Source organism: Nycticebus coucang, chromosome 12 (assembly GCF_027406575.1).
Source record: "Nycticebus coucang isolate mNycCou1 chromosome 12, mNycCou1.pri, whole genome shotgun sequence".
In the NCBI taxonomy this organism is placed as follows: domain Eukaryota; kingdom Metazoa; phylum Chordata; class Mammalia; order Primates; family Lorisidae; genus Nycticebus; species Nycticebus coucang.
This window is the reverse complement of record NC_069791.1, coordinates 1,065,489-1,079,554: the sequence shown is the minus strand read 5'-3', so window position 1 is coordinate 1,079,554 and position 14,066 is coordinate 1,065,489. Positions and strand designations below refer to the sequence as shown.

General features: G+C 47.1%; 1 protein-coding gene across 3 annotated transcripts in view; it reads left to right on the top strand.

The window, feature by feature from the left end:
• Positions 1-2,506: 2,506 nt before the first annotated feature.
• The window catches only part of HELB (DNA helicase B), a 32,194-nt gene continuing 20,634 nt past the window's right edge, over positions 2,507-14,066 (top strand). The window contains exons 1-5 of one of the 3 annotated variants that reach the window (XM_053554795.1): positions 2,507-2,739; positions 4,520-4,930; positions 6,374-6,543; positions 8,457-9,029; positions 12,280-12,451. In XM_053554795.1, coding sequence (XP_053410770.1) covers positions 2,550-2,739; positions 4,520-4,930; positions 6,374-6,543; positions 8,457-9,029; positions 12,280-12,451 — 1,516 coding nt within the window. In that variant the 5' untranslated portion in view covers positions 2,507-2,549. Of the gene's footprint in view, positions 2,740-2,952; positions 3,016-4,519; positions 4,931-6,373; positions 6,544-8,456; positions 9,336-12,279; positions 12,452-14,066 lie in introns of those variants that run through there. The other 2 variants (XM_053554794.1, XM_053554796.1) reach the window with 2 other exon arrangements.

The window sequence follows — 14,066 nt, the reverse complement described above, 5'->3', positions numbered from 1 at the left end:
ACCCCAGAAGGGTGAAGTCTAGAACAGAGGTCTTCTCAAGGAGACCCCAAGGTGACTCAGCTGTTAGAAATTTGTAGAAACTTCATCTCCTGGGCAGCGCCTGTGGCTGAGTAGGACGCCAGCTCCATATACAGGGCAGTTTAAACCTGGCCCGGCCAAACTGCAACAAAAAAATAGCTGGGCATTGTGGCAGGCACCTGTAGTCCCAGCTACTCGGGAGGCTGAGGCATAAGAATTGCCTAAGCCCAAGACCTGGAGGGTGACAAGGTAAAACTCTATCTCAAAAAAAAAAAAAAAAAAAAAAGGGCGGCGCCTGTGGCTCAGTCGGTAAGGCGCTGGCCCCATATACCGAGGGTGGCGGGTTCAAACCCGGCCCCGGCCAAACTGCAACCAAAAAATAGCCGGGCGTTGTGGCGGGTGCCTGTGGTCCCAGCTACTCGGGAGGCTGAGGCAAGAGAATCGCTTAAGCCCAGGAGTTGGAGGTTGCTGTGAGCTGTGTGAGGCCACGGCACTCTACCTGAGGGCGGTACAGTGAGACTCTGTCTCTACAAAAAAAAAAAAAAAAAAAAAAAAAGACTTTTCCCTCAAACAACTAGCTGGGTGCTGGGGTGGGCACATGTAGTCCCAGCTACTCCGGAGGCTGAGGCAAGACAATCGCTTGAGCCCAGGAGTTTGATGTTGCTGTTAGCCGTGATGCTACTGCACTCTTCAGAGGGTGACAAAGTGAGACTGTCTCAAAAGAAGAATTATTATGGGCATATATTGTTGTGTATCTTTTTTTTTTGTTTTTTTGAATCAGATGCTCCCTGCACCTCTCCTGGGCCAGCAGGTAAGCGAGCACATACATTAAAGCGAAACAGCCTGGAAACTGGGGTCAGGCTCAGCCTGCAAGCCTCTCCCCATAACACTCCGTATCATTCAGGTAAGAGACAATCAAGATCCAAGTGGGATGTGCACAGTGACAGTGATCCGGAAATGAACTTCCATAGAAATATGTCCCGGTGGTAATAAGGGAAGACAAAAGAGTTTATTGTAAGCAAGGAAGTTCGCAAAGATCTCACAATAGTGAAAACACAAAAATGGTTCATTGACTAAATTGTATGACAGGCATAGAACACTAAGTTGTCAACAAAATACAGAAATATATAAATATAGACACACACACATATACATACACACACAAGCTTAACTTGGTAATCGTTATTCCCATAAGTATGGCTGGTTTCCCGAATTCTTTTTTTTTTTTTTTTTTTATTGTTGGGGATTCATTGAGGGTACAATAAGCCAGGTGGTTGTATATCTTTTTAGGGTACATGTGATGTCTTGATTGAGGCATACAATGTGAATTAATCAAATCAGGCTAATTACAGTATCCATCACCTCAGGCATTTATCATCTCTTTGCTATAAGCAAGATTTTCTTCGTTTATTTTTAATTACAAAAAAAATTTTTTTTTTAAGATTTTTTTATTTATTTATTTTTTGTGTGTGATTTTTGGCTGGGGCTGGGTTTGAACCCGCCACCTCCAGCATATGGGACCGGCGCCCTACTCCTTGAGCCACAGGCGCCGCCCTACAAAAAAAATTTTTAAGACAGAATCTGAAAATGTCACCCTGGGTAGTGCGGTGGCATCTTAGCTCACAGCAACCTCCAGCTTGGATTCAAGCGAACCTCTTGCCTCAGTTTTATTTATTTATTTTATTAATTTTTAGTAGAGACAGGGTCTTGATTTTGCTCAGGCTGGTCTCGAACTCATGTGATCAAGCAATCCACTGGCCTCGGCCTCCCAGTGTTAGGATTACACTGCCATCGCGCCCAGCCTTTATGAGCATGATTTTAAGTGATAACCCTAACTTATTGTTGATGGCAGTCACTTTGTTGTGCTATCAAATATCAAATATGTTCATTCCCCCTACCTAACCATATTTCTGCACCCATTAATCCCCCACTCGAGCCCTGCGCAGTAGGCAGAAGCCCAGCCTTAAGTTTGGGGAGCAGAGCTTCCACCGCTGTCTGATCCAGTGGTTTCGGAACTGGCTGAGCGTCAGGATGCACAGCCTGGGAAGTGCACCCCACATCCCAACTTAGTGGCTCTGAAACGGGCCCAGGAATGCGCAGCGAGAATACGTCCGTAGGTGCAGCGGCCGCCACCCCTCTGTGGCTCTTTCCAGCCGGGACGCCGAGGCCCAGGCCATCTCGGCCAGAGTCTTCCGATGGGAGACGCCGCCTGCGTCTCGGGGTACGTCGGGAGGCCGCCTTCTCCGGGCTTTCTAGGCAGATGTGATCGCTCTTCTCAGGACTTGCAGCAAACCGCAGCTCTGCCACACCTAAGGGTCCTCGGCGTCCCACTTTGTCCCGCCCCCGTAACGCCCCGCCGTTGCCCCGCCCCCACGACGCCCCCCGCCCTAGCCCGAAACCAGGGGGCAGGGCCGCGGGGAAGCGCGTTCCCGGAAGTGACGGACACCAGGCGGCCGAGCTGATTGTCTCTGTTATGGCGGGGCCGTCAGCCCGGGTTTTCCGAAGTTGCTCGGGTTAACTTCGGGAGACGCATGGCCAGGTGGAGCCAGTGCCTGCGCGAGCTGCAGGGACCTCTGCTCCCGCCCAAGGACCTGGTGGAGGCGGACGATGACTGCCTATGGGACGATGTGGAAGACGACGAAGACGACTCGGCCTTTGTGGACGCCGAGGAGCTCTGCAGCGGGGGCGTCAGGGCCGGCGGCCTCCCCGGGCGCCTGCGCGGTGAGGGCGGCGGGGGGCTTCCCCGGGCGCCTGAGCGGTGGTTGGGGGGGGGGGGCTTCCCTGGGCGCCTGCGCCGTGGTGGGGGCGGCTCTCTGGGCGCCTGCGCAGTGAGGGCTGAGGAGGGAGGGCTTCCCCTGGCGCCTGCGCGGTGGTTGGGGCGGCTCCCTGGGCGCCTGCGCGGTGGGAGTTAGGCTCCCCGGGTGCCTACGCGGCGCCGGTCGCTTCTCGCAGATTGCCCTGCAGACTTCCCTCCAGACTCTGAGGCGCTTCCTGCTGGTTAGGACGAGATGGGGATAATGACAGTAGCCTCCCGTCCAGCTGCGCTCGGCTTATTACTCGTCAGCGTTCGCGGTTCTCTGAACCTGGGTCCCGGCAGAACCAGGACCTGTCACTGTTGCCGGAACCTCCTGGCGCGACACGTGCGCGGTTCCTGAGTTTTAGGAAAACAGGCAGAGAGCGCCCGGGGCGCTGCTGACTGGCCAGTGTTAGTGAGGCGGTGGTCGGTGCCCTGGTGCAGCTGCCTGTGCGGTGACACACTGGTGTGCTTCGTAACCCATAGTCCAGGGCACTGCAGTGTGCAGGCCCGGCGGGGCTGGCGACGCGGAGGTGTCCGTCTGCGTCTCCCCATCGGTCTTTGCCTCGCTGTCTGTTCCTCTCCCATTCGCCTGACCTTCCTCGTCCAGCTGTCCCTCTCTGTTCCTCTACCATCTGTCTGTCCCTCCCTGCCCGTCTGTGCCTTTCTCATCCTTTTCCGTCCGTCTGTCCCCCCCGTCTGTCTCTCATCTGTCCCTCTGCCTGTTCCCCGTCTGTCCTTCCCTGTCTGTGCCTCTTTATCTGTCTGTCCCTCCCCAGTCTGTCCATCTGTCCTGCCTGTCCATCTTTGCCTCCCCATCTTCCCCATCCGTCCCTGCCTCACCGCCCAGTGTAGGAAGCAGCCTCTGGCCCCCACCTGTTCCAGCTTGATGTGCAGGCAGCTCAGCCGAAAAGCTGAATTACAACTTTTATTTAATTTTTATTTAAATAGCCACATGTAGGTGGATAGTATGGGTTTAAACAGAACACTTTCAACTATTTGTGAAGGGTTTAGTCATTTGTTCTAAAGTATTGAGTGGTTGGCATGTTCCCAGCAACGTATTTGGTGCTGGGATAACCTGGAGAGAGAAAATGACCGTCCTCATGGAGCTGACCTCCAGGAACTATGGCCATAGAAGTAACTGTGATGTTCTTAGTGCTTAGAACAGTGGTTCTCAAAATTATTTTCACTATGAAAATAATTTTATGGTTGGGGGTCACCACAACATGAGAAACTCTATTTAAGGGTCATGGCATCAGGAAGGTTGAGAACCACTGGCTTAGAAGAATTAGTGAGGGGTGCACGAGAGGGCATATTTGTGAGATTCAAGGAAGGCTCTCTTGAAAAGGAAATCGGGCTGAGGCCTGTAGTAATGTGAGTAGTGAGGAGACTGGGCCTGTGAGGCAAGTCAGGCCTACGTGTTTTCTCTTAAAGGTCACTGATAGGGGGCCCCTGTCCACTAAGGTAAGGGAAGCAGGGACTGGTTCTAGAAGAGGAATGGCAGACATTTCACATGTACTGTGGTCACCTCCAAAGACGACCTCACCATGACCCCAGGGAGTGAGGCAGACAGTAAAGGGGTGTGGACACCCTGATAAATGTCTGTGCAGGGTGCTCTGGAGAGAACTAAAGACAGTGGTAAGTTTGATGAAACACTGGGGAAGAAGTTTTTAAGTCTCCTAACTTTTTTATTTATTTTTTTTTTAGTTTTGATTCCAGATGAAAACACTCAAGAACAATGTGCCGTGTTTGGACGTTTTCCGATAACGGGTCCTTGGTGGCGAGTGAAAGTGCAAGTGAAGCCTGGGGGATCGAGGTGCTATCATGTTCAGGGATTTCCTTCTTATTTTTTACGGTCTGACATGGGACCACCACGCCAAAAAGAAATCTGTTCCCTCTTTCTTAAAGAGTGTGGGGTCTCTGATGATGATCGCAAGAAATTTTCAGTATGGGTAAATAAAGTGTCAAGCTTTCAAGACCTAAACTTTGAAAATCTTGGGGCAACATTAAGAACTTTCTATCAGGAAAGTAAAAGGAAAGATCAGAAAAAATCTGCACAGAATGAACAGAAAGAGTTTCTACCAGATTGTGACATGAGTCTTCTCCTGAAAAACCCAAGTAAGTGTGATTTTTATCATCGAGTTACAGTGTAACAGAGATACTTAATTACTGGAGTGTTTAAAATATCACCACTGTCACATCTTGGCATTGTGTTCATGTTTAAAATCAGTGTGTGAAAGGCACATTTATGTTGCTTTTGGAATATGCCAGTGACCATGCAGATTTCTCGTCTGCAACAGGAGAGCATTGTGTGGGGCACCCTGCAGCTCTCCTCCAGCTCCACAGTCTAGACGCTCCTTCTCTTTAACTGTTCTGCTTTTTTTTTTTTTTTTTTTTTTTTTTGAGACAGAGTCTCACTTTGTCTCCCTTGCATCACAGCTCACAGCAACCTCAAACTCCTGGGCTCAAGTGATTCTGTTTCCTCAGCCTCTTGAGTAGCTGAGACTACAGACACATGCTGCAACACGTGGCTATTTTTAGAAACTGGTCTCCCTGGGGCTCAAGCTGGTCTTGAACCCATGAGTGCAGGTAATCCACCTGCCCTGGCCTCCCAGAGTGCTGGGATTACAGGCGTGAGCCACCGCAACTGGTCTAACTTTTGTGTTACAAGGGATTACTTTGAGTCATCAATGAAAAATTCATTTGTTAATTATTTGTTTACAAAGACAGAGGAGAAAGGTGAGGTTAAGAGTGATTCATTCTGGAAACATTTCAGCCCAAAATGGTTTCCCATATTTTTTAACATGATTTGTCATCTGGACATCCATATATATGGAATATTTCATTTCTTAGATACATCAATTAATCTGGTGTATTAGTTAATGACTTCAGTGATAAAAGAATCATGATTACAGTTGGGAAAAATGAAAATAAGGTTAATATGTAAATGATTTACTTTCTATTCTTAGGTTTTTTTTTTGGAGACAGAGTCTCAAGCTGTTGCCCTGGGTAGAGTGCCGAGTGCCGTGGCGTTACAGCTCACAGCAACCTCCAATTCTTGGGCTCAAGGATTCTCTTGCCTCAACCTCCTGAGTAGCTGGGACTACAGACGCCCTCCACAACACCCAGCTATTTTTTTGTTATTGTTGCCTTTGCCATTGTTGTTTTAGCAGGCCCACGCAGGGTTCGAACCCGCCAGCCAGGGTGTATGTGGCCAGCACCCTACCCACTGAGCTACGGGCTCTTCCTTATCCTTAGCTTTAAATTGGTCTTTATGTAATTGAGTCAGAAATTTTATTCTGATTCTGTTGCAAGTAGCAGGAAATAAAAGGTTATATCTAAGCATTTAAAGAACGTAAATTTTGGTGGTAAACACGATAAAAACCATCTAAGTACAAAAACAGTTGTCATAATAGGATCAGTTTACTTACTGGTTAAAGCAAATGTATTAATTTCTCTTTGACTTAGATTTTTTGCACTGGTGCTGACTAGGAAAGGCCTTCGGCTCAGCCCCTCCTGGCTCATTTGTTTTACTTTGTTTTTTTTTCTGGTATCCTGTAGTTCCATTTCAAAATGCAATGACAGCTTTAAAGTTTCCGAAAATAATGGAATTCCTTCCAATTCTTCTGCCTCGACACTTTAAATGGCTCATAAACTCTGGTTCTGGAAAGGTTTTGGGGAAGATAGAAGAAATTTTAGGTACACATCCATGGAAACTTGGATTTAGAAAAGTAAGTAAGACATTTGCTTGGTGTTTAGTAATCTGTGTAAGGCAGGGTTTTTCAAGTTTGACAATTTTTGCATCTCTTTCAGAGTAAGAAAATGCATATGGAGCCCCGTGTTGATTTATCTTTTTAGTTGTAACACAAGTGTTACAACTAAACATAAACTCTTTATGCCTGTAGCTCTTATGCAACTTTCAAGTCATTAAATTTATAAATGAAAAACAAAATCGGTGGCATTCAGGTTAGCAGCGTTAGTTTAAATATGTAATTTAATTTAACATGACAAATATTTTCCTGTAACTAAATTGTCATTTGCCACTTAAATATACATGTAGATTTTACTGAAGACAGATTTTTATGAATTTGGCAAGTCCATTCTGTGCAATTCAGTCTCCTACTTTCCAATTTGATCTGTTGAAAACTTTCATTATTCACAATGGTAATCATGATGTTATTTGATTTTTATTAGCCCAAAAATCTCTTTAACACATTACGTTGTTATTATTAGAGGCCAAGAGTTACAAATTGGCACTCTGAGGCTCCAAGAGTGTTGGAAACCAAATGTGGCATTCAAATCTTGGTAGCATTTGGTTATAAAATAAGGTGGTTTTCCAAATGAAAATATAATTAAGAAATTTTGGAGGCTTGGCACCTGTGGCTCAAGCAGCTAAGGTGCCAGTCACATACACCTGAGCTGGTGGGTTTGAATCCAGCCCGGGCCCACCAAATGACAATGATGGCTGCAACCAAAAAAATAGTTGGGTGTCTGCAGTCCCAGCTACTTGCAAAGGCAGGAGAATCGCTTGAGCCCAGGAGTTTGAGGTTGCTGCGATCTGTGATGCCACGGTACTCTACCCAGGGTGACAGCTTGAGTCTCTGTCTCAAAAAAAAAAAGAAACTTTGGAGTAATGTTTGGACCCCCAGGAGTGTTCGCAGGCTCTCAGTTTGACAGATCCTGGCATAATGAGTTTGTTCCTTATATAAAATGTCTGCAGACTCAATAAGCTGTGAAGACACGATTCAGGAGCATCAGGTCAGCGTTTGTGTTTAGGCCCAGTGAGCGTGATTAGGTGGAAGAGACTGGAATGGGAACTGTTACTTATCATTCAAAAAACCCTATGACATCTATCCTTTGTAGGTATATTAAGAGAACTTTAGCAATCAAAAAATTATGCCTGGGTGGCACCTGTGGCTCAGTGAGTAGGGCACTGGCCCCATATACTGAGGGTGGCAGGTTTGAACCTGGCCCTGGCCAAACTGCAACAACAACAACAAAATAGCTGGGTGTTGTGGCGGGCGCCTGTAGTCCCAGTTACTCGGGAGGCTGAGGCAGAGAATCGCTTAAGCCCAAGAGCAGGAGGTTGCTCTGAGCTGTGACACCACCGCACTCTACCAAGGGTGACAAAGTAAGACTCTGTCTCAAAAAAAAAAAAAAATGCCTGTCCCTGAAAGTAAATGGTAGAAATAAAATGTTTTTGTTGGAAACATACATCGTGTGAGGCTGACAGAATCTGGTGGACGTTTACTGAGAGCAGCCTGAAGTGCAGACGTGACCAGGCCTCATCCCAGCTACTCGGGAGGCTGAGGCAGGAGGATCACTGAGCCCAGGAGTTGGAGGTTGCAGTGAGTGGGGCTAATGCTGTTGACTCTCGCCTGGGTGACAGAGTCAGGTCTATCTCAAAGCTGTATGTGTTTTATTTTGATGAAATATATTTTTAATTTAAAAATTATGTATATCTCTAATCACAGTATAGTCAATTTAAAAAAGTGAGTGATGTTGGTTCCATGGTTTTTTCCCTCCAAATGTAGTGAAAAATCATGTCTTTTGTTTTATTAATAAATGACATAGTTTTTACTGTGATTCTAATATTCATCAACATTTATAATTCTTATAAAGCAGCTTCCCCTTTTCTTTCCAGATCACCTGCAGAGAGCTGAAGCTGCTCCGGTGCGAGGCGAGCTGGGCAGCGTTCTGTCAGTGCCCGTCGCTGCTGAGGCTGATGGCCGATCTGGAGAAGAACGCGCTGGTGATGTATTCCACGCTGAAGCAGCTGTGCAGAGAGCATGGGCACACGTATGTCGAAGAGGCTGACTTGACTTCGATCCTGTCAGAGCACATGTCTTTCCAGGATGCCTGGGAGTCGCTGAGGTTTCTGAGGGATATTGGCGTGGTGATGTGTGAGAAGGCCTGCGTCTTCCTGCATGAGCTGTACCAGGCTGAGCAAGGCATTGCCGCCTCCATATGCGACCTGATGTTGAGGCCGCCTTGGCGCTTAGGTGTCGATGTCAAGAAGGTGCTTGTGTCTATTCACAGTGCAGAGCCCCGGGATGCGAGGGGTGCTGATGCACTGAGTGAAAACACGCCTGATGAAACAAGACCAGAGAGTCCTGGTGGTCTTGCGGACTCACAGGATGGTGGGGACCATGTTTGGAATAATGGTGAACGTGAAATCAATGCAGAAGTTGGTGAAATTCAACTGGATCAGGATCAGGTAGCTGCCTTGGAAATGATTTGCTCCAACGCTGTGACAGTCATAAGTGGGAAAGGTGGCTGTGGGAAGACCACAATTGTTAGCCATCTTTTTAAGCATATGGAATGGTTGGAAGAAAGAGAAGTAAAAAAAGCTTGTGAAGATTTTGAGCAAGACCAGGATGCCCCAGAAGAGTGGGTTGCCTTTACCCAGCAGAGTCAGTGTCAGGCAGACAAGGCGGTAGAAGTGTTGCTCACGGCGCCCACCGGGAAGGCCGCGGGCCTGCTGAGACAGAAGACCGGCCTCCACGCGTACACACTGTGCCAGGTGACGGGGTCCCCGCAAGAGTGACGTGCTGGCTACGGCACTCAGCGGTCACTTATCGGTGTCTGTGAGATATCTGTCTTGCTAATCATTTAGATCAGTGCAGTCTTCAAAGCAGCTGGTCTGTAAGCTGCTCCTGCTTTGGGGAAAGACCTGATGTAGGACAACGTAAGTCCATGCGCTGCCTCCATTGGGAGTTCTCTGAGAGGTCAAGGTGGGAGGATCGCTTGAGTTCAGGAGTTTAAGACCAGCCTGAGTAAGAGCGAGACCTGAAAATAGAGACCGTTAGCGGGCGTGGTGGTCACACGTGTAGTCCCAGCTACTGGTCAGTGAGGGATGGGGGCCGAGGCAGGAGGATCGCACCGGCCCAGGAAGCTGAGAATGCCATGGCTACAGTTTGGCCCCTGCACTTCCCCTAGCTTGGGTGACGGAGTGAGACTATCTGGAAAAAAAAAGGCCAGATAAAAAAAGTGCCAAAGTGTGTGCCTGCGGATGTAGGTGTGCACGGTTTAGGGCCTGGCAGTGTATGCAAACGTGGAGTCCACAGACCACATTTTGAGCAGCTTTGGAAAAGGAAAGAAAGGTTTATACTTTGTAGAATGAAAGTGTCATTGATCATCTGGTGTGGTTCTTTATCTCCTTTAGCTGGAATTTTTCCTTGTAAAGGATAGTCATATGACAAATATTTCAAATGAATTTATATTCTTGAAGAAGATAATATGGGCTGTAACTAAGAATGTGGACTTTACACTTGTAAAGAGTCTGGACAGGTTCCTCTAGCCCTGACCTGCCATTTTTATAGGTAAAGGAACTTGGTAGTTGGAAGATTCTTGCAGAAAGCAGTAGCTGAACTTGGCCTGAAGGACATGGAGGCTCGGCTGCGGAGGAGCCGTTTTATTCGGGAAAGCCTTTCCGCAGATGCTGAGGAACGTGGTCGTAGTGTATATGGGGGTTTTGCTGTCACTTCTTGGATTGGAATAAACTCTATCTGGCAGAATAATGGAAATTAAACTTGGTTTAGATGGTGAATTCAAGCTTTAAAGTTAGTCAAGTATTTGACCACGGGGTGCCCCCCTGTCTCTTTGCCTGTTGCCTTTCTCTACTGCGGGAGTGAAGCTGGGGATGCTCGGCGCTGGTGGAGAGTCCGGCCAGCTTTCGGTGGCAGACCTTCACGTCCTGTGGGTCTGAAGGGCTGAGCCAGCAGGGCACAGAGAGGGTGTCAGCCACTGAGTCTGCTGAGTAGTCCTGACTGAGCGGTAACACCTCAGCACCTGTGTGTGTGCGGGGCGTGGTTCTGATACCACGTGTAGGCTCCAGAGAGTACGCAAGAAGGGGACCGGGGAGCATTTGTTTGTGCCACTATTCTGGGACTTGGGGTGACAAATTTAGCAGATAAAAATACAAATAATTTTTTAGTATGAGTAATTAGCCAATATTTCATGTACAAGCTTAAAAGCCATTTCAAGCTTCACTAAATGTCCCCTACTTTACATTCCCCTTGTGGGCAGTGTGCAGAGGAGCCTGGCTGAAGGGCTGCTTGTTCACCCATGTGCCCCCCTCAGTCAGCCAGGTGCCCCCCACAGTCATCAGGTGCCCCCCATGCTCAGCTGGGGGCCCCCCCAGTCACAAGTCCCCCCCATGCAGTCAGCCAGGTGCCCCCCACAGTCACTAAGTGCCCCCACACTCATCCAGGTGCCCCCCATGCTCAGCTGGGGACCCCCAGTCACAAGTTCCCCCCATGCAGTCAGCCAGGTGCCTCCCACAGTCACCGGGTCCCCATGCTGTGGATGTGCCTCACCAATTCCCATCACCAGAAGTGTGGGGGAATGTGCTGATTGATGAGGCATTTCTGAGATAACTATAATGTGTACCAAACGGGAAAGGCCAGTCAGAGCTGGTTTGAAAAGTTTTTTTGTGAGACCTAGCCCAAGAGAGTGAGAGTGTGTTGTAAGAAGTTGATAACTTGCTGGGTGATAAATGTGAAAGCTTTATTTAACAGACATGTCGAATCTAGTTTGGGTAGGAAACTTAAATGAAGATACGATACCATTTTAAAAATCTGTACATACATACAAGAGGGAAATCCGAAGGCTGAGACATTCCAGTGAGCCCTTGGGTACTGCGTCGGCACTCAGAAAGTGAAGGGTTTCAGTTTAGGGACGCTCCACGTATAAACACGCACATCGGTAACAGAACCACTGTGGGATGGTACACACTAAGATGTGGCATATTCCCTGGTTGCAATTTTATAACCAATTTTTTCATATCTATATTTTAAAAACAATAGAGGGTGTTACCTTTATAACTGCCCTTCAGTTGTTGAGGTGGTGAGGTCTTAAAATGGTGAAGAGACCAGGAAGCTTAGGATGCTTTAAAAGTAGTATTTTCATAATTACGTTGAGAAAGCAGCACAGTGGGGAGGAGGGGATCGGGGAGGAGCTCAAGCTGGTGTCTCAGAAGGAATGTTTATTTGGGAAGAGGGAGAGTTAGGGAGCTTGCTGTGGCCCAGAGTGACAAGTGAGCATGAGATTTTTTGCAGTGGGGGAGTGCTACCTGCGAAACATTAAATTAAACATGCCACGCACTGGGAGGCAGTTTTTTTTTTTTTTTTTTTTTTCCGGCCGGGGCTGGGTTTGAACCCGCCACCTCCGGCATATGGGACCGGCGCCCTACTCCTTGAGCCACAGGTGCCGCCCATGGGAGGCAGTTTTTTAAAGTGATGGATCATTTTTTTGTTTTTAGATTTATTTATTTATTTATGTGAGATTTTTGATCTGTCTTTTTACATATTCATCCCTATAACTTTTGTGTTCTGTGTCTTTAGCCTTTCTCCTGTGTTTCTCTACACCCCACCTTCCAAATTAAGGATTTTGTTTTAAAATAACTTGCTTTTAAGTTTTTAAGATATATGTAACCTGACTTCAGAAATGCTGTACTTTGCTTGTAGGTCAATTATAGCTTCTATTTGTGGAGGAGCAAAATGGTGAACAAGCCGTGGAGATTCTCTTCAGTTAGAGTCCTGGTTGTGGATGAAGGAAGTTTGGTATCTGTAGGAATCTTCAAGTCTGTTTTAAATTTATTGTGTGAGCACTCCAAACTTAAAAAGCTTATTGTCCTTGGTAAGTTAAAATACTGTTGGAATTGCAGAGCTCAGTTCATAATACTGTGGTTAGTATAATTTTATGTACCATTTCCAGTAGTCAGAAGACCCTTCGTCAGAATGCATTCCAAAGCTGCGGTGACCTAAATCTGACCCTCTGTTGATCAGCGTGGGTGGCTGTGGGTTTTGGCAAGATATTAGCAGGCTAGATGGGAATGAAATGAGGTTGTGAAGGGATACTGCTGATCACCAAACAATGGCTGTAAAAATAGTAACAATGTCACGGACTCAGACAAAATCAGGATGTAGATCATAGGGCAATGGCAATGAATTATAAACCACCTAAAAGTTATTTTATTGCACTATTAAGTATAAAATGTCTGATTTCCTTAAGTTCTAAGTTTGACAGTTGATATCTCTGACATTTCACTTCTACGCTGTTTCATTTTTACTGTGAAGGTACATCCTTATTCTATCAATCACGTTTTGGCTTGTAATTCTCTTTCAAAAATTTCTTAGAGCAATTTTTTTTTTTTTTTTGTAGAGACAGAGTCTCACTTTATGGCCCTCGGTAGAGTGCCATGGCATCACACAGCTCACAGCAACCTCCAACTCCTGGGCTTAAGCAATTCTCTTGCCTCAGCCTCCCAGGTAGCTGGGACTACAGGCACCCGCCACAACGCCCGGCTATTTTTTGGTTGCAGTTTGGCCAGGGCCGGGTTTGAACCCGCCACCCTTGGTATATGGGGCCGGCGCCTTACCGACTGAGCCACAGGCGCCGCCCTCTTAGAGCAATTTTTGTAAAACCATGAATAAGTCAAAAATTCATGTTATTTTTTAATATGAGTTTCACTGTGAAACCAATGCAACATAGATAGTTCCAAATTTCAACGAAGTGTTTGGGAAGTGGCTGGTGAATGCACGCGACCATGATGTCCGTTCTGCTGATTTTAGTCTTGAAAATGAGCCACGTGGGCCACCCAAGGCCAAGGTGGATAATGATGAGCTGAGAGCTGTCATGGAAGCGAATCCATCTCAACCTGAGTGGGAATCAGCAGCAAGGGTTGGAGCTACTGTTCCAGTTACTACTCCAACATTAGACCATTTGAAACAAATCAGCAAGGTAAAGAAGCTGGATGGGTTCCTTGTGGATTAAAAGAGCCTCAGAAGGGCGGTGCCTGTGGCTCAGCGGGTAGGGCGCCAGTCCCATATGCCGGAGGTGGCGGGTTCAAACCCAGCCCCGGCCAAAAAAAAAAAAAAAAGAGCCTCAGAAGAGACATCGTCTGGAAGTTTGCCTCATACTGTTGTGTGTGATCAAAAGTGGATTCTTTTGTAAATTCTTTTTTTTTTTGCAGTTTTTGGCTGGGGCTGGGTTTGAACCCGCCCCCTCTGGTATATGGGGCCAGTGCCCTACTCCTTTGAGCCACAGGTGCCACCCTGATCAAAAGTGGATTCTTTTTGATAACTGCAAGTGTTAGGCACAACGGTTAGATAAAGGTGAAGTATTGAAACCCAGTCCAAAACTGAGTGTCCATCATGAACAGCTTGCGGTGTTCATTTGGTCCAGTGTTGGAATTGCCCACTATAGTTTTGTGAAGCCTGGTCAGTTGATTTGAGCATATTGACTGCAGCTG